We start from the raw sequence: 20,381 nt of genomic DNA, 5'->3' as shown, positions 1-20,381 counted from the left end.
ACAGTGAATGTATTGATTTTTCCATATTCTGTGTTATAAATAGGGTTTGCTAACAGCTATTCTCTCAAACTTCTATCATGAAGAATGCTCATTAGTAACCTGCAGTGACCACACCACAGTATTCAGACCTGAAATCATACTATTTGATAGTCTATAATAAGTACAGTAGAATGCATCTGTTTTAAATTCTTTTGATTTTGATTTTATAAATATCTCTATGAAACATAAGCTTCTGGCATGTGTACATACATACGTGATATCTTATTTTCAGCACTTTAGTTCCAGACTTTTAACGACAATTGTGTACAGTACGTTCCAATGTGTCGTTTAATCCTTTCATTCATTGTCATCTCCTTAAAAGAAAGACACTTAGCATTTCAGAAAGCAATTTCAGATTCTTCAAGCATTATAGGAACTGATCTAAAAATGGTGAAGGAAAGTATGATGTAATCACAAAAGTAAAGAACTATAGCTTAGTAGAAATGGAATCTTAGAAAAGCAATTTAGGGAACAAACTCAACGCTCATTGCAGGGTGGTATTACAGGTAATTGCACATCCTTGGATTATTTCCTTTTAATATTTCTCCCTCCTTAACCCACGTCCGGCTTAAGATTAGTCAGAGTGCTTTTTAATTAAAAATATGTGGGCTATGTTATGAGAAAACTTGTTGTGGCTTAAAGTATTTTCTGGAAGCTTTACAACAGCAATACATATAGGCCACTGCAAAGGTTTACTGCTGAAAATAAATAATTTATCAAGGTATTCATGACCAATAGCAATTTGCACTATTGTTCATGAAAGAAAACCAAATGTTGTCAATGTTATAAAACTAATAACAAACAACATTTTCAAGTGTTTTATAATTCTCTTTGTCTGGTTCTGTGTAGCCTAACAGACAAAAAGAGATAGATAGATAGATAGATAGATAGATAGATAGATAGATAGATACTTTCTTACTTTTTAAAAATAAGCTTTAATCAAAAAAACAAAATCGTCACATTACAACACAATTAGAAATAAGCATGCATCACATTATGGAAAGCTCAAGAAGACAAACGCAATTGAAGAGTTTCTATGTTGTACAGCACCCAACCCACACGCCAGGTCTGTTCAAAACTATCCAGGTTGTGCATTATTGAATACAAGTTAAACTCCAGTTTAATTCTTGCAGCAACCAGCGTTCTAAACATATCAATGACATTTGGGACCACAGCCCCGTCCAATTTTTGTTTTCTGCTTTTTAGAAGTGCCAATTTTACTTGTCCTAAAATAAAATTGGCGAGCTGACATATGTTTTTCCTGCGTTTAGTGTATGGGACGCCAAATAGAAAAGCAGTTTCAGAGAAGTCCAACCTGAGACCTTCTATGAAGGACAGCAACAGGGCAAACAGATGGTACAGTCTAAAGCAAAAAACAAAACAATGTCAAACAGTCTCGAGCAGAAAGGAGACATATCAGTGACTCCAGGGTTGATGATGCAGAGGTAGGCGTTCACTGTAAGGATAGTGTGCAGTATAGCTACAAATGTATAGCGGCCTCCAATCCGACCTGATCTCCCACTCCACTCCCAGCAGCTCCTTCCAGTGTGTGTCGGGAGGATATGGAGCTGCTCTCTGGAATGCACTTTGACACACATCTGGTTCAGTAACTTCCCCTCTGCACTGCACAGAGGGAGATCAGTCAGATGTTTTAGTTGGTAGCTATTCAGGAAATCAGCTGGGGAGACAAGTAGGAGGGGAAAGGGAGTTTAACTGGGAGACTTTGTCACAATTATTGTCATAGTTTGAATGCATTAAAGTTGTGGAACTCAATGAAAATACAATTCAGTTATGTTGATTTCCATGTGAATTATTCAAAATTAGTGTAAATTATTATAACCGTATGTCCCTCTGGTAATTGACTGTGCTTGTTAAAAGCGGGATACATTTTTTCAGGATGTCTGTCTCAAGGCAGTAGACTTGAAATTAATGGCTTTATGTGTGTACAGGAAGATTGATGCAGTGCTTCACAGCTTGAAGAAACAGAGTGGGTCTTTAACCAATCACAGAGTATGCAGTAAGCTTATAAAACTAAACAGGGTCAGTCTCTGAGCAAAATGCGTAGAGAAAACAGCGTATACCTTACCGCACTAAATAGAAATCAGGAAAAGCATCAATAGTTTTTGCAAAAATTCATTTTTGAAACAAACAATATCTAGATTTTAATATAAATTAACGACTACATTTTATTTTGTTGTCTGAGTGCAAAAAAAATGGGATCGGTTTGCTTATTAGTATATATCATGAATATTAACATTTTAAAAGTTCATATCATAAAACTATGATTTTATTATTTCTATTATTCAGCTATTTTTCCCTGCAACATAATACAAAAGGTATATAACATCTCTGTATGCATAAAAAGGAATATATATATATATATATATATATATATATATATATATATATATATATATATATATATATATATATATATATGGTGTTCACCCTTTATAAGGCGGCCCTTTATACTTTAGAACCGGTTATAAGGTGATACGGTCATGGCTCCCATTTGCCCTAATAATGCCATTACACTAACACTAGTATTTTCGTTATAAGGCGGAACACAAAAAGCACTGTATTATATATATATATATATAGAGAGAGAGAGAGAGAGAGAGAGAGAGAGAGAGAGAGAGAGAGAGAGAGAGAGAGAGAGAGAGAGAGAGAGAGAGAGAGAGAGAGTACTGTAATGTGATTCAAAGATTTTAAAATTTGAGATTTGAAAAACATATATAATTCAAGACTACTGGATTCTAGAATAAAGCTGTGTTTTTACTCCTAACCATTATCATCCAGTACACTTTACTGCTTTGGTACAGTATATGTGCAAGAAATGAAGATAGGAGTTAAGTAGGACAAAGAGTTGATTTCACATACAGACTTAAAGAATAATGAAGGCTGACAATATAAATCAAAGCTGTGCTTCTGGCACATTTTTCATCAAATGATCTCATCCAAAAATATTATCACTTACTGCAAAAGTTCTTTGCATCTTTAAATCACAGCCTATTGCCTGTGAGATCTGAAAATGAAAGAGATAGTTAAAGGATAAGTCTTCCATTAATTGCAATGTGACTGTCTATGACTATAGCTTGAAGCACAGCTTAAGCAGGATGTGTCCTCTTGTCAACTATAGCACTGGGGTACAAATACAGTAAGACACATTGCTGGTATAACACTATTCCTATTTGCTGAGAAAAGGGTCTAGATTTGCATACTGGAGAAGCTCAACTTAATGTATGGAATGACTGGTATTAGAATAGACACAAACTAGATTTACATCTTAATATATAAAGAAGAAAGTTTGTCTGTCTGTCTGTTTCTTTGTGCATTCGGACCCTGCAGGAGCCAGTGCAACCAAACTTTGCATGGCCTCCTCTTTCATACAAGGTCGAGGGATATGTTTGGATGCAAAATTTTGACACCCAGGGTACTTTATTTAGTAACCCCATCAGTGGATCACTACAGTAGCAATGTATCTCAAATTAAAGAAACCCACAGAACCAATAAATAAATAAAAAATGGCAAAAACAAAAAAAGTTAAAAAAGGGAAAGGGTTCCGAGCGCATTGTGCGATACACAAGAGCGGTAACTTATAGGAAACCATAAGGCTACCGTTCCCCAATTTGTCATGCGTGAAATATTGAAATATTAAATTTCCCCAGGCAACGCCGAGTACTTCAGGTAGTTGATTATAAAAGGAGAACAAGCATAACATTTAAACTTGAATTACTTTAATTCATAACTGGTTTGCTTATGTTCGGATTATCATTTTTTATTACAAAATATTTAATATACAATTATATCTTAGTTATATGAATTGCAATGTAATTGATGAGCTATAAATTCATAATATGTGTAATGATTATGTAATAAATGGCCAACACTACCGGCCATTGGAATAAAGAAAAAATAGTCTCCACTACTGTATCGTGACAGTTGTGTGATCTACTGTTGGTGCAGAAAGAAATCCATTGCATTGAAGCTAATGGGTTTTGATTACTTTTGCATATGCATGGGATTGTTAAAGAGCTGTTTACTAAGTTTCTCGCAGTGACAGTAGTTATTACTGGGCTGTATAGACATTCTGTACTTTCAGACATACAGTCCTGGATCAATTAACTGCAATTAGTTCACCATTTTATCTGAAATACAGTCCATACATTGGAAACACCTTGCCCTCACATACCTAAAACCTAATCTTACACAATGTAAGTTTTATGATAAGCCTGTTGTATCACACATACAGTAATATAGTGGAGGCAGTCGTATGTACGTCATAAACTAACAACTAATTTGCTTGCCTAAAGACATCTAAGGGGTGGATTATATCTAATTCTCAGGCAGATGTGCATTCTGAGAAGTTAAGAAAATGGTGTGGCTTTACAGTTTGTGGTTCTTCTTATGTTATGGTTTGCAGTCTCCTGCCATTGCTTTGAATGGATGATAATTGCTAATTTATTTAAATGGTTTCAGTGCCAAATGGCCACATATTTTTGAAGAATGTCTTTGTTCGCACAATGCTGTGTTGTTAATAATATTCTTGGGATCAGGTGGACCAGTCTAATTAACACCTGCTGAAATGAATCACAATGCAACAAGCTTCAAGGTGCATACAATAGGCAACATCTATTATCTGTGCCCACCTACAGTCATAAACTAATGCTCACTACACTGCAGACATGAGACAAGGATGTCAGCAACAGCAATGGAAACAAATCTGAATTCAATTTTACCTGTTTTAAAAAAAAAAAACGCAAACCATGACAACTTGAAACGCTAGAATGTTTATCAGTGGTATGACCGAGATGTAATGTACAAGCTTTGAGACCTAAAATCCTTGGTGATGCATGCCATCGTGTCCACCGCTGCTGGATTCAATAAACTAAATTGTCTTCTGGGTATTTTGCTCTTTAAAATCTGCTGGGAGAGTATGCACAATCCAAACAAAGAAACTTTAAACGCAGAAAATAATAATAGTTTTGTCAAAAAGCATCTCATATATTGTTTACATTACTTGACTTATTTAAAACAAAGGGAAATTCTATTCCTTAGGTTTTCAGAGAATGGGAGCAAACATTATTTATATCAGCATACCAATTACTCGGGGTATTCTGTAAAATCAAATGTAATAATAGGATTATAAGTTAAATTATTAAAAATAACAAAATGAATCTCTCTTGAATCAAAAGCCTTTGGCAAATACGATAGAAATGACCATCACCCCACACACTAGTAATCTATAATGTATTTCAGATGTCTTAGTTGATAGAAAAATATTCTTATCTTATGCATTTAGCTATTTTATGCCCTGATTCCTATGTATTGAACAAAAAAATAAATATGGTTCACTTGACTGTACTGTACTTTTCATACATAATGGAACTTGGAACTGGATTTGTCCTTGAAGTCATCTTATAATTATAGTGTACTTACTTCAGACCTTATTTGCACACACACACACACACACACACACACACACACACACACACACACACACACACACACACACAAACACAAGAGCTGTGCATGTGGAAACCAATCAATATAATGTTAGATATTATCAAAACAACTACTGAATAACAGAATAGACCATTAGTGTAAACTTTAGAATAACGTTGTTTACATTGCAATAGCCTGACTTCAGCCTATAGTGACGCAACGGTGTTAAAACATTAACGCAATGATCATTTCAAAGTTTTTATGTTTAATTTTAAACAGGTTAAACATCTATTTTTGTTTCTCTAAACTAAAAAAACGCAACTCTTTGTCCTGTATTGCAGCAAATCCAACTGATAGTTTTCTAAAAAACAAAGCATGTTTATTTCTATGAATTATTATTATTATTATTATTATTATTATTATTATTATTATTATTATTATTATACCTGCTTTCTAGTAAATGTGTTTTATTTTACTTGTAAGGTTTATTTGAATTTTAATGCCTATACATAGGTTTAAAATATGTTTCTAAATGTATTATAACTAGCATGATGTTTTCTGTTTTATTAAAGCAGATGTTAACATGATGATTTTATATTAAAAATACTAATTCAACATTATTTTCAAATTATTTTGTTTACTACTATTTTATGTACTAGGGTGCTGTAAAACAATTACTGTACGAAAAGCCAGCAACCAAAAAGACATTTCTGAATATAATCTCGGGACATTTTATTAAAATAGACGAGTAACATAAACGTTTTCGTTACATCTCAGTACAATAGTTCGTGCAAGAATAAACAAAGTGACAAAAGCTCAGAATAATACATGGTGATCTGCCACCACAAAATAGTGAAATATTAAAATTGAACATGTTTTACAATGGTAACCATAAAAATGCAATGGAAACATTCATTCTTTTACGAAAAAGGAGAAAGCAAACATTGTAGTCAAATTACACAATCTCGTGCATCTCTTGGTTTAATACAATAAATAAAACATAATTAAGATGAATTTAATTAATACATAAATAAGTGCGTTCTTCCTTGCAATTTGCTACTCAAGTTTGTGTAATTTGCGTTTTTTTTTTGTTTTTTTGTTTTTTTTTAAATCTACATTCTTTATAATATGCTTTCGCCACAGGAAAACATAATTGATAGAACTGCCATAGCCTGTCCCGGCCTCAAATTGATTTCTAACATCAAAGTTCTGAACAGCACTTCAGAATTCGCTTTATGATGTGACCCTCAGTCGATATCTAAAATACATATTTGTCTATTTGTCCGCGTTTGTGGCTTGGATGATCTTGCGGATTAAGTCATGGGAAAGGCAACAAATGCATTTTTTAACAACCTCATAAACTGACATCTGCTTTCGTCCGGTATTCTCCTCAAATCAGTTTGCTAGTAAGGACCAACGTCGACTGCTTCCACTTCTTTAGAAGATCTTCTGTCCTTCACTAAGAAGTTGATCATCCCTTCCGACTTAATTAGGAGGTTGCAGCCCAAAAAGAAGATGCCAAAGACCACAGTAAGCGAGAGAACACACATGACTGCAATCTGGACAACTCTCATGATGTACAGACTCCTTTCATCTGGAGTTGTATTAATCACAAAACCATCATCTGTCACAACTGACGTGAAGTTACAGCATTTGAGAATACCTTCCAGAGTGTCACTTGTGTTCGAATAAAGCCCAGGATCTGTCTGGTTCACAAATGTAGAATTCATCTCCACTAACTTTCAGTGTTGCGCTGACGGAAGAACAAGCAGTCATGAGCTTGGAGCAGAACGTTCAGAAAAATCAACTTTCTTCAACCGCCAATGCTGGACTGTCTCAGTAAGTAATGTATAAGTGGCATATATCAAAGCTGAAGATAGTACAAAGCTGTGGATCTCATCGAGTTTGCTGTGCCCTGTTTTGCTTGTAACATCCTACTCTTAACAAACGAGCGACAGTAATATTGCAGGGTCTGTGTGGAAGCCCGTGGTTATTATACCTGTCTGGATGAAACCATTTCCAGAAAGAGGAGACGAAATGAGTTTTTGAAACCGTGTTAATGGAAAGAGCGCCCCTGCGTACATAGACGTGAACGTAAATGCAAAACTCGCCTTTCAAAGCAAACTCTGAGGTCAGACATCAGATAACCAAGGTTATCGGCTTCTTTTTTTTATCTTACTACAATAGTCAGCTCCCTGGTGCTAAACGAACTATATTACAGTTATGACGTTCCAATACCCTGAAAAGGGGTATATATGTAATATTGCCCCCTCATCCCCCCCCCTCCCCCCCCCCACTGTTCACCTCAAACTGATTATATATATATATATATATATATATATATATATATATATATATATATATATATATATATATATATGTATATGGTTGTCTAAGCTGTTTTTTGTTTAATTCATTTGAGCACATGTCCATTCTTAGAAAATAGGGTTCCTATGGGCTTTTTTTCTGTTGTTCATTATATAAGACTAATAACTTTTAGAACTATCATATAACCGAATGCATCTTTATTTTATTTTTACAGTAAAAGTGTTCATAAAAATAAATAAATAAATAAATCCCCAAAAGAATATAACACACTGAATATATATATATATATATATATATATATATATATATATATATATATATATATATATATATATATAGATGCTGATGATTGGGACAATACAGTTTGTGTTACACAAATTGTATTCTTCTTAATACCCTAAACAATGTGCTACACTGACACCAAGTGGACAATGTTATGTTATGCAAGTTGGTGGTTATTGCAAGTGGCTTGTATTACAGCTTTTTTGTTCATCCCTCTTTAGTTATTACTTATCTAGTAAACAGGTAAGTACAGTATGCTATGTTGTAATAAGCTATATTTATCACTTTATTAAAGATGTCATTTTTTTAACTCATTACATTTGTTAACACAAGTAATCCACTGCACAAAAAAACAGTAAATGGTAAATAATATACATAATTATTTTATTTTTGTTTCCATTAAATGAAGGGCATGTAAATTATACTGTGGTGAAAGATACAGATAGAAATACAATGAATCCATATATAAATGCAAAGTGTTCAGACTGCGTGCTTTCAGAATATGGTAACAGAAAAGATTATTCAGAACACGTCTTTGTGGTGTCAAATTACAACACAGATGTTCCACAGATTGCACATTCACAAACGTGTTAATGTAGTTTAAAAAAGTCTGTCACCTTTTTGGTTTCTTCCCCATTGACATAAAATCACAGAAAGAATTCAGTGTCTCTAGGATCTAATTGTCAGATGCTTTCAATATCCATTTTAAAATGCAATAAATATTTTTTAAAACATGTTTTCCTGGTTCGTTTCTCCAGATCTGTGCCTGCCTTTTCAGCACTGCATTCCTCCTAATCCCACTGGCCCTCTTGTATATTGACATTTGCTCTATGGAAAGCCTTTTTAAAATTCTGTTTAAGCAACACATCAATGTACGGAAAGAAACATTTCTTTCACAGTCCATCTGTTAAGAAATGTTTTTTTTTTTTTTTAAACAGTATTGTCAGTTTTCACTCCCACCTGAGCTGCAACCCAGAAATCAACTTCTTTCATGATATGGTTCCAACAAATCACATGCTTGCTGTTGCAATGCCTTTCACCATAGCAGATTCTCTGTAAGTCATAATTATATCACTTCTTATTTCCCTTTTTGCTTTTTATTTATTTTAAAATTCATATTACTTTAAACTAAATAAAACATGATTGTGTCAGTGTGTTTCAATTGATGTGCACCAGTGTGTTTGGTACATTGCTTTAAAATAACAGTCACTGTTGCTGGAAAACTGTACAAGTGCTGGCACCTTACCAAAGACTGACCATCACTGTGAGGAGAGACTGAGTGTGTGTGATGTACAGTAGTGGGCATGTCTGATCTTCTTGTAGCTATCTTTAGCAAGCTACTGGAGCCACTATCTGGCAGATCTTCTGCAAGCTCTCTGAAAATGTCCTCTCTGTTGTCAGTCTGAACATGCTTGTCATATTTCAAGGTTTGCTAGACTTGCATCTGCATTTTGTAATGATCTTAATAATAATAAAGACAATGTTGCAGAAATCCTTAATGTTCAATATTTACAGTACATGCACACGATTATTATATTAAGCTGCTACATTAGGAAAGTGTGGATGGTTGATAACCTTAGCAATTATTCATGGGTATCTATACAGTTGTATGCTGTATTAAGAAGTATACTGTTACTGTAAACGAATACATTACAAAGCCACTGCATGTATTTCCATATTAATATGAAGTTACAGCAGGGCATTGTTTCTTCTCTTCAGTAGTTGATGCTGCTGCAACTCAATTTCTTTTCAACTCTATTGAACTTGTAATTAAGCTTCACACACTACCACTATTATACTTTCAAGCTAAACCGATTATATAGACTATTTAATTCTGTCAGGAAATATAAAAAAGCAAAAATACAAATCTATCAAAAATAAAAAAAAATAAACAAGATATATTTGTACCTGCATATTAGTGCAATCTACTGGTTCATTCATTTATAAAACACAATACCATTTTGTTTTATTATGAATATAATTCCAGTATTCTATAATTATATTCTAAGGTTTATAGTTAGCAGGTCTCCATCCTACCTGTAATAAATTAATATTAAGATGACCTTCTAAAACTGCCTCTACTTTAAAGCTCGGCTGGCTACACTAAAAGATAAGTAAGTATTGTAGCAGGGTGAATGGTGTATTGTCTATTTACCCGATTCCCCATCATTAGGGGTGGGGGTTCTTAACTCTATAGCATAGGAGGCTTATGGTCCATAATTGTAGAATCTTATACCTAACAGTTTCAAACTTCAGGTTCCAATTCACAAGGAAACTTGGTTATGTTGTTCTTGTTTTGAAAGTGAAGAGTCTATTATAACATCTATGGTGCATATCTCCAAACCAAACCATTTTTAATAAGGTTCATATTCAATTGAAATGATTTCAGAAAATGCTAAAGAATTTGCCACAATCCTTTTTGGCCTCAAACTAAGTTGTAAAATAACGGTAGTCTTTATTAACATGGTTAATGGTAAATATTTCAGAATTAAGTCACGATAAACTAGTGAAACACTGCAACATCTAACCAGTAAATCATTGCTGCGGTTTAATTAGTTGAGGAAGATGCTTTAATTATGTGACCTACAATTAATCTTATGTTGAAAAATCCTCTCTCCATGTGGTTCATTATGGTATATTCCTTCTCTTGGGAACAGTATATATGTTGCTTTTATTAAGGTGTATGCTAATAACAGTTAAAAAATACATGCATTTACAGTAAAATTATATAATTAATTTTTTGGTGTCAAATAGTATTTAATTGCTGTACACATGTGCTGGGTTTTGTGTACTCAGGTCCCAAGCAGTTTCATTATTACCTATACAGGGTATTAAAAAAAACATCCATAAATCTTTCTTTTTTCTTCTTTTTTGTGAGCTCCATTTAATAGCATGCATTAAGAATTTGCTTCTGCACCTGCACCGGGGTACACTACACCTAATTCAATTCAGTGATTTTAAATGCATTAGTGATTTTACAAAGCAAAAAAAAAAGTCCCATGTGAATATGTATGTGCAAGTAAAAAACCAACAAACAAAAATAACTGGTCATATTTTTATCCTATAAACTTCAATTACCAGAGTGCTTTGCAATTCAACAAAGCAGGTACTTAATGATTGGCATTTACTGCAGCCAACTATGATAGCAAAGGCAGCCTCTTCTTTTCGCTTTGCATTTTGAAGGTTGTCTGTGCCATAGCGTAGCTTTGCTTTTTCCTGTTATCTTTTGGTTTTGGTCAAGTGAAGTCTATACTTATTTCCCCTGTGCATTGAATTCTTTAAAGGAATAATTTGCATGTTTTGATTGTTGTGCTGTCATACGAAGGGATGGCGGAAAAGACGCAGCGTTTAAAGGCTGCGTCTTGCAAGAACAGTCAAGCTCTCTTGGAGGAACGTCATTTTTGCTTTCTAACGAGACCATGACTATCTCTCCGCTGTGTTAGCATCTAAATACAAAAACGTGTGTTAAATTTTTTTTTTTTTATTTGCATTTAATACTTTTTTATTTATTTATTTTTTGTACCTTGGTTTTGCTGGTGAATAATGTGTGAAGTTATGCAACACGTTGTTTGCTGCCAAGACTGTGTACTGCATCGTTAAATTTTTTCCAGTAAGTATTACATACTCTATATTATTATATAAAGTAAGGCTATGATACAACGCAATTATCTTTGCCATTAAGAGCAGACACACTGTACCTTTAAACAGGTTACCCCAGTATTTCTGTGAGTGCAACTGTGTGACATCTGATGAAGGTAAGATGTTTAATTTTACATGAGTTTGATGTTACATATTTTGTTACAATAGTAGTCTTAAATTAATATCGCAAAGATCACATGGTTATTGGTTTAGTAAACTTATGGGGTGAATGCATATGAGTATGACAAAGGAAAATATTAATTTACAGCAAATTATTACAAAATTATGATTTTAGCGAATCCAAAAAGGTAATTTTCACAGGTTTGCTCCATTTGCACTCTGGTTGAGTGTCTTTGACTACAATATGCTTTCATTCATTTTTAATTACATTTTGTCATTGATGTTTTCATTAACGATGATTGGTCTGGCATTAAAATAACAAGTAGAATCAGCGTCACATAAAATGTAGCAGTATAATTATTCGTGTGTCGCCTACTCTCGATTGCAGTATCTCATTGCTGGTTATACAGGTTCCATTTGATTTGTACATTACGAACTGCTGTGCTTAGAGAGACAGATTATGGACCAATTTCCAAATTAATTGATTAACTATAAAAAGCCATTGTTTGGAGTATATTTATTTTAGATCTCAGAATCCCGTACAATAAGTTTTCTGTGAGAGGGCTTTGTGTAGCAGAACGTAGCCTATAAGGGCTATGTACGGTATTTAGTATGATACGTTACTTAATGTAAACATGTAAACTTAATGTATTTATAGTTGTTCCAATGAAGAGCTACTTTATGGATTCATTATAATCTCTACGTTATGTTGCCTTTAAATTGCTGTTTGGAAATTATGCATAAATTGGGCTTTAATCATACTGTATTTGTATTACACTTACTGTTAATAAAAAAGCTACTTATTGAAACATTGTCAGATAGTACCGAGATTGTTATTTTTTTACGTATTACTTACATTTTGGTATTATGTGCATTATTTTTAACCATTAGCACGTTGATAAAGTATAGTGTAACCGTTTAGTAAATTATCTGTACTTAATTAATTATTAAAATATACAGAAATGCCAACCCCTTATCCATATATCTTAAAAAATAATTTGGTGACCACCTTTTTCATGTTAAGATCTGGTTACAACATATGAAAGGTCTACAGTCTGGCACACCTGTTTTATCTTGACTAATTAAACCAATAATTGGTGCAATTAAGTAACTGAGAGCTCTGTTGAAACGAAAACTAGGAGACCCAGTAACTCTCCAGGACCAGGGTTGGAGACCCCTGGTCTATGGCATAGGTGTCCAATCACAGGCCTGGAGGATCATTCCACTCCAAGTTTAACAGGTAAATTAAATTAACTACTTTAGGAATTGGTTCAGTTTAGACCAGGGTTGGAACATTGACCAGAACTGGAAGGGCCAACTTTGGCCACACTGGTCTACGGTTATCCTCTGAAAAAAGTCAGCTTGGTTCCAGATAGAAAACAACGTAAAGTATTGTAGCAATTGGGAGGGTGGGACGAGAGACGGGGGGACGGACGGGGGGACAGGGGGACGGACAGAAGTTGAAATAGCAGAAGTTGAAGTTTTACCCCTTTGGGTACATGTACTAAATAGGAAACTTTAAAACCTATTTTTTCTCCATATTTTCAGTTTTTATACCATTTATTTAGGACAGGGGTCTCCAGTCCTGGTCCTGGAGGGTTGGTGTCCCTCCTGGTTTTTGTTCCAACTTTACCCTAAATTAATTAATTGGACCGATGAAGCTTCTAATAAACACTTAATTGGTCCAATTAAGTAATTCTGGGTACAGTTGGAACAAAAACCAGGAGGGACTGCGGCCCTCCAGGATCAGGATTAGAGACCCCTGATTTAGGAAAATTCTGAAGCAGATCAATGTTGTCAGCAGCAAGGGGTGCAAATACACCTCAGCATGTTTTAAATTGAACATATCTTATAACTCTTTGAAGATTGCAGGACATCATTACATATATATGATTAAATGTTAATTGATTACCTTTATTTTGGTAGCAAAACATGTCCTTGTCCGACTCAGGGAAACATGAGTAATCCTTGTTTAAAGTGTGCAAGGTATATTCTTTCTGCCTCTTGAGGGTTGCATAAAATGTGTTATTTTTCACATACCACAATCAAGTCAATATTTGTCACATTTACATAATGACATACTGGTATTTATTTAGTGGTTTTATTTACGAGGATTACTCACAAGACAGAAACAGGGTCAGCTGCACCTATTGCATAAGATGACCAAAGTAGCCTTGAACAAAATTACATTCTAATTCAGCCCAATTCTTTGTAAGCTTTTACACCCATACAACCTTAATCTGAAATCCTGATTGCACTGCTTAACAGACAAGAAACTTCAGAATATTGTTGAGGAGAATGATTTGCATTAAGCAATACAAACTAACAACTAATGTTTTGAATACAAATAGTCATGTTCCAAGTGGATACACGTTATAAGGTGTTATTGTCCTCGTGTATATGCTTTCTGGAGCTTGAGGGGCACCGTTCATAGCAGTCCAGGGCCTTCAAGCTATCTGTTTTGTGGCAGGGGGTTCTTATGGAATCACAGGGCAACTTTAAGCAATCTGATCCTTCTGAGAACAGCTTCTTTGATTCCCAGTAGCACTTTAAAATGTGATAAGGGGTAACCTAGATCAAGCGTGACATCTTGTCTGATAGATGTATACCTCTGGAGGGGTCTTGTGGCTGTATGCTAACCAGGCAGTGCACTACAAAGGGAAGATAAGGAAGCAAGGATGTCAGAAAAAGCTTGAGGGTGTCGGGAAAAGTGCTATAATATTGGAGACAAGACACATTGTATTGTACGTGGTGGTTATATTTTAAAGGGTTCAGTTCTTACAGTGGAGGGCAACTGGGTGCTTGCCAGGTTTCCCAAGTTTTAAAAGCATGTGAATTCTATTGCTGTTAAGCAGTGAAAACGTGGTTGTCATAATGCTGTGTATAATATAAGGAATATAGAATGTAGACCCAATAGCACATAACAAGGCTGATTTCCAGTATATGAATTGTAATTCCATCAAGCATTTCTTATAACATATAAACCGCAAGAACATTTGCAGAATTTGAAATGTTTTTCAGGGTTTCACTGTACGATAATAGACTGTTAAACTCTGCTTTTTAATACAAACATTCCATATCTTCTTCTTCTTCTTCTTCTTCTTCTTCTTCTTATTATTATTACATATATTTAAAAAAAATGAAACTTATTTTCTGATGCTGTTCATGGAGTTACTGTAGCACTGTACCTGGTTTCTTCTCAATTTTGAAATTTCAAGTAATCAATGCATTTTTTTAAATAAACAGATTCTTGAAAGAACAATTCCAGATTATACTTTAAAAATATAATTATTATTATTTAGGTCACCGTGTGCTCTAAGGCTGCATCATAACACAACTGACCAGAAATGTTAAAATATGATTTCTCTATAGTGTGCAACTGGCAGGGTCATCTCTTATTACTGTAGAGTATGTACCACATGTTCTCTTGTTTTACAACTAAAACACTTGTTCTGCAATGCATGGTACATCTTATAATTAAGAAGGATTGTACTGTAGAAGGTCACATTCTCTAGTGATTTTTTTGTTGCTGATTATAGTGGAGAGCAGGTTGATTTATTAGTTGAATTATATTAGTTCCTTGTTTCTATAATTGTTTTTTCATTTTCAGACTGATGAAGCTTGTCCAACATCTATGCTCCGTGGCTCCTGTGTTGCCTTCTCTCATCACGGTATGGTTTCTCCTTCCTAAAAAGGGAGGTTGCTGATGCGGATTGATTCAATAGCAAGCGTATACGTCAACTAAAGACATGAGAAGATTTGTCTACTGCAAAGTGGTCCTGGCCACATCTTTGGTTTGGGTGCTTGTAGATGTTTTTTTACTCCTGTACTTCAGTGAGTGTAACAAGTGTGACGACAAGAAAGACAGATCACTGCTGCCTGCTTTGAGAGGTAAGTAGTTCCCACTTCAATTTCAGGCCCTTATTCAGTTTCTTGGCTCACAGCTGTGCACTTTACAGCTCATTGATGTGATGAAACATACAAGGAGTCCATGAAATAGGCATACCATCCCTTTAAGCTAATTCGTCTTGTATTCTAGGACAAACGTTTCCTTTTATGTTGTTTAAGGGGTTTCGATGCATGATGGTTTCTAAAGGATGCATATTGTAGTACAGCAGGTGACTGTTGTAAAGCGCAGTTACTTCAACTATAACACTGTGCTTCACCTTTCCCACAAAGCCATATATTTTGCAGGTGTCTGATGTTTAAATGGATGAACACCTTACTTTGCATTGCTTTTTCCTAGTTTGTGTTCACTGATAAGGTTATGAGATACTACTTAAATAAAAGCACCCCTGCATGTTTAACAAATATCTTAAATGTGATTACTCAGTCTGTCTAAATCTAAAATCCTGCAAATTCTGACACTTTCGTTGTTGTTTTTGTAAGTACTGTAAAATCTTAGTTGTTAACTTTATCATTTAAAGCCTGTTTTTTTCTTTCTGTCTTCCTAGCATTACTTGTCTTCTTTACTGAGTCCAGTGCCATGTGGCAGTTAAGCTGATTTGCAAGGTTATGAAAGGATAGAAATCTCGAGTGAAAAAATGAGAGATGTTGTTCTGCAAATGCTGTTCTTGGTACTTGTGCAATATTTTGTTATGTGAATGTCCTGTCGTTTCAGTTGAACTAAGGGCTGTGATGTATGCCTGGTTACTGCTGTAGTACTATATTCAGAATCTAAATATGTTTGTAAGCTTTTGGGAATTAGATTCTGTCAAATGAGGTCTAAGTACTAATTCTCGCCTCAGAAGCGTGGGATTAGGCATTTGGCTGTCTGTCATTTATTCATTAAATCTTTACTCTGTGAAATATGTTACTCGCTGTGGTTCGTTTGCCCTCGTAAAAATGGGACCCAGACACAACATTTCAATTTTTTTTTATGCGTTTGCGGACTTTTTTATTATTTACAATAACAAAAAGAAATAAACTGTTTACCAGTTTTGAAATACCAAATAAATTTAATTACAAACAAAACAGCAAAGGTTCGCACAGTACCTTTTCGCTAAATCTTCACGTGACAGCCTCATTTCACACATACTGGAGACTGCCCGTGACATTCTTTTTGGGTCTTCCAGTCCTGGGTTTGTCAATTACAGATGATGTTTCGCTATACTTGTTCATTATGCTTTGGATACCACACTTTGAAAATCAAGTGATGCGAGCTATTTCACTCAATGTTTTTCCTTCTTTATGCAAGTCAAGGTTGTTATAATAGTAGAAAACACTAGTGGAGGCTTTGTGTAAATTGTTGATGCTCAAAGTGCATCAGAGTAGAACAATGCAACATGTCTAAGACTTTAGCACAGCAGTGTGTGTGTGTGTATGTATGTATAGAGAGAGAGAGAGAGAGAGAGAGAGAGGTTACTGTTCTTGTGTAAAATTGGTAAATCTATAGATTAACCGGAAAATGTGTAGATTTACCAGCTCAGTGGTCAGGAGATGGTAGTAAACAATCTCTTTTGCTTATCCATGATCACTGTCTGGGAACAGTTCACAGTACAAAATAATGTTTTGCTGGCAAAATTACCTAGCACACTGTATAATTCTCACTGAAATGCAAAATGAGTTCAACTGAATAATAATAAACCACACTGTAGAGGCATGAGATTTGCTGAAGAGATGTCATTATTACCATACCTAATGTTTGCCCGATGGTCAATTTTAGTTTAAAATAAAATCTGGAAAGTGCTTTTATTTTTTTTTACATGAAGCAAAAGACAAGGGGGATAAAATCTTTAGAAATAAAACCAGAAATCCGTCTCTAATCATGTCCGTATATAGGACAAAACATTAATACATGGTCTCTGCTAAATACATTTATTATTAATAATATTAAATTGCAAGAAGGGATGCAGTGATGTTTAGAAAGATTAATGAAATAATAAAAGTGTTATTAGAGTTTAAGAAAAATAAATACATTAGTTAATTTACCCAAGTACGTAACAGATCTTGCAGAAATCTTTTGCCATCAAGCTCCCTGACGTTTCTCTTTTTCCGAATTTATCTCAGATGCTGTAGCACTAACTACAATCTCCTTAGTTATTTTTTACATTGGCCGCTGAGCTGGTATATCTACACATTTACCGGTTAATCTATATATAGATTTACCGATTTTACACATGAACCGTAATTTTATATATATATAGTGAATGAACAGCTGCCACCCGGGTTCGTTGCCCCTTTAAAAACACAACCCAACGCACACAGGAATGGATTTTTATATGCGCGGTTGCGCTATTTTTAATTAACAAACAACAAACACAAAATAAACACCTAGCTCTTTACGAGCACTAACTTTTTTTCCCCAATTCCAGTCCCCAACTGGATTTTGATTGGATCTCGTGTAAACACAGCAGACAATAAAAATGGATAAAGCGTTCACTCCTGTACGTACCAATATTCCCTCATAGACAGACGTTGACATTCCTATAACACTATAATATCTTCTTATGCAATATTGACATTAAGAAAGACTGAAACTTCTCATTAAAAAAGAAAGCTTCATACCGATTATGTTTTTAGTTCCACTGTTCACTTGAATAAGCTCTATAAAGGTTCCAAAGATCCGGTACCAGTCATACACTTCCATTTTATAAACTGTAGCCAACCAAACACCATTATCAATGCACTCACTAACAGTCATAAGTGAAGTGGAAAAATGTAGCCAATTCAGACAATGTTTGTTTACAACATTTGACTTGGCAAAATGGCCTTGAATTAATTTATTATACCTAGGGCTTCTGTTTTTTGGGTTTTATTAATTGTATTTTTCGGTGCTTATGTTGAACTATTTTCGAGTTTTATATAAATCGTTTTTTTTTCGGGGCTTTCGTTTTTGAAATACTGTATGAAATTAGTGTTTTTGGTTACTTTCAAAAATGCTTGAGCGTTTTTTTTTCTGTCAAAATATTTATAGTAGTAACTCGACAGTACTTGCACACTTAAATTGTACCTTCCTTCCTTTGCTGTCTTCCACAATTAAATCCCTATGGTCACGGGCACATTCTTCTGGGGGTTTTTGTGTGTAGGCATTTTTGTACATTTCGCCACAATTCTGTTTTAAATCCTCTGTATCTTAACTGTAATACAGTTTTAAATCCTGCTAACAAGCTTTCATCCTGGTTGAAATCTCGTTTTAAATCTTGCAAGAGGAGTCTCCAATAGAAATGTAGGAATGTGCTGTCACTCAGTTTTTGGGGGATGGGTTTAAAGTATTCACAATGAATCAATGATAGATACAAGCCAGGAAGGCGGGACATTGCCCAGCAGCACTGGGAAATGTATTTATTATTTTCATTTTTTAATGGAAAAAGGGTAAAGTCATCGTGAATTGAGTAACCATTTCCGGTGTTTTCAGGTGTTTATTGGCTATCCATCGATTTAATTATTTTTGTATCAGAGGTGTTTTATCGGGTTTTATCGGTTAAAAACCGAAAATCAGAAGCCCTAATTATACCATTTTAAGGCTTTACGATAAGTAACACCAACTCATGTAAGGAATTCTGCCCTTAAAATATGTTCATACATAAATGTAGCAGGTTCCTACACCATTCCACACTTAATTGTTGTGTTCTTGTTTGGAACCACATGGTTCGTAGCTCACCGTCCTATCCAGTTTGCCACCTTTACAACGACAGTTCTGCTTGGCAGGTGTCATGTCTTGGAACATGTATCACTTCTTAAATGTCTAGGACACACAAATTAGCTCATTTGCATTGGGTGGTGTGTATGGAATGGAGTGAATCGATTACATTACAAAGCTGTTGAGTGGTGGAATTTTCTTTCTCCCAGTTTGATAATTATCTTTGTGAATTCATAGATTAACACGTATAGGGCATATGTGATGTGTTTCATATACTGCAGTCCTCTACTACTGTCCACATTCATGAACCACTATGGTACATATTTTAACAATGACAACATTACAAATAAACATGTATCGTCCAAATACAGTATGCAATAATTCATTGAGGGCTGGGGAGCTACTTTGATTTTGAAAGGAAATATAAAGTAGCTGTAATGAGAATAACAACCACATTGTTTTTTTCAGAGCTGTTTGGGCTATTGTTTAACATTCAAAAATGATATTGCGTCTTCAGCTCTATTTAAAATGCAGCAAATGCAATTCCAACTGTACGTGAGATAGAAATAGATTTCATGCTCTTTCATTCTCAACAGCCAGAGTTGGCAGATTCTGACTTGCTAAAATGAGGAGTCATTTGTATAAGAAAGGTGGCAATAGATTATGAAGGAAACCGATTCTAGCAGCATTCTTCTTGTCCTTGGATTTTGGCCTAAAACAGCCTTTCAGCATTCACTTGTCATACAGACACATGTGTATTCATAAAAATAACATGTAGTTAGCATATGGCATTGCTTTATGTTCAGTGATACAGCCATTTTAGTTAAGCTGCACCCGAGATAGAATTACAGCCTTATATGTACAGTTTTGGTGTATATTATTTGTTATAACAGACAGAAATTGTAGACCTACAGTAGCAGTGTTTATTTTTAACAATTGAAGAAGT

The 20,381-nt window shown here is 34.6% G+C and overlaps 2 protein-coding genes across 5 annotated transcripts in view; one reads left to right on the top strand and one right to left on the bottom strand.

Annotated features, from left to right (window-relative positions):
- Positions 1-6,201: 6,201 nt before the first annotated feature.
- On the bottom strand, positions 6,202-7,510 carry LOC117414296 (protein reprimo A-like). The gene has a single exon (XM_034024103.3). The coding sequence runs from the start codon at positions 7,212-7,214 to the stop codon at positions 6,888-6,890; it is 327 nt and encodes a 108-aa protein (XP_033879994.1). The 5' UTR covers positions 7,215-7,510; the 3' UTR covers positions 6,202-6,887.
- Positions 7,511-11,244: 3,734 nt separating this feature from the next.
- Positions 11,245-20,381, top strand: part of LOC117409136 (polypeptide N-acetylgalactosaminyltransferase 13-like) — a 36,139-nt gene continuing 27,002 nt past the window's right edge. For 2 of the 4 annotated variants that reach the window (XM_034014775.3, XM_059032331.1), the window contains exons 1-2: positions 11,245-11,704; positions 15,464-15,744. In XM_034014775.3, the coding sequence (XP_033870666.3) occupies positions 15,603-15,744 (142 nt within the window). In that variant the 5' untranslated portion in view covers positions 11,245-11,704; positions 15,464-15,602. Of the gene's footprint in view, positions 11,705-11,802; positions 11,850-15,463; positions 15,745-20,381 lie in introns of those variants that run through there. The other 2 variants (XM_059032333.1, XM_059032332.1) reach the window with 2 other exon arrangements.

The sequence above is a fragment of the Acipenser ruthenus genome, chromosome 10 (genome assembly GCF_902713425.1).
Source record: "Acipenser ruthenus chromosome 10, fAciRut3.2 maternal haplotype, whole genome shotgun sequence".
In the NCBI taxonomy this organism is placed as follows: domain Eukaryota; kingdom Metazoa; phylum Chordata; class Actinopteri; order Acipenseriformes; family Acipenseridae; genus Acipenser; species Acipenser ruthenus.
Note: the sequence above shows the minus strand (reverse complement) of the source record. Positions and strands in the feature narration are given on the sequence as shown.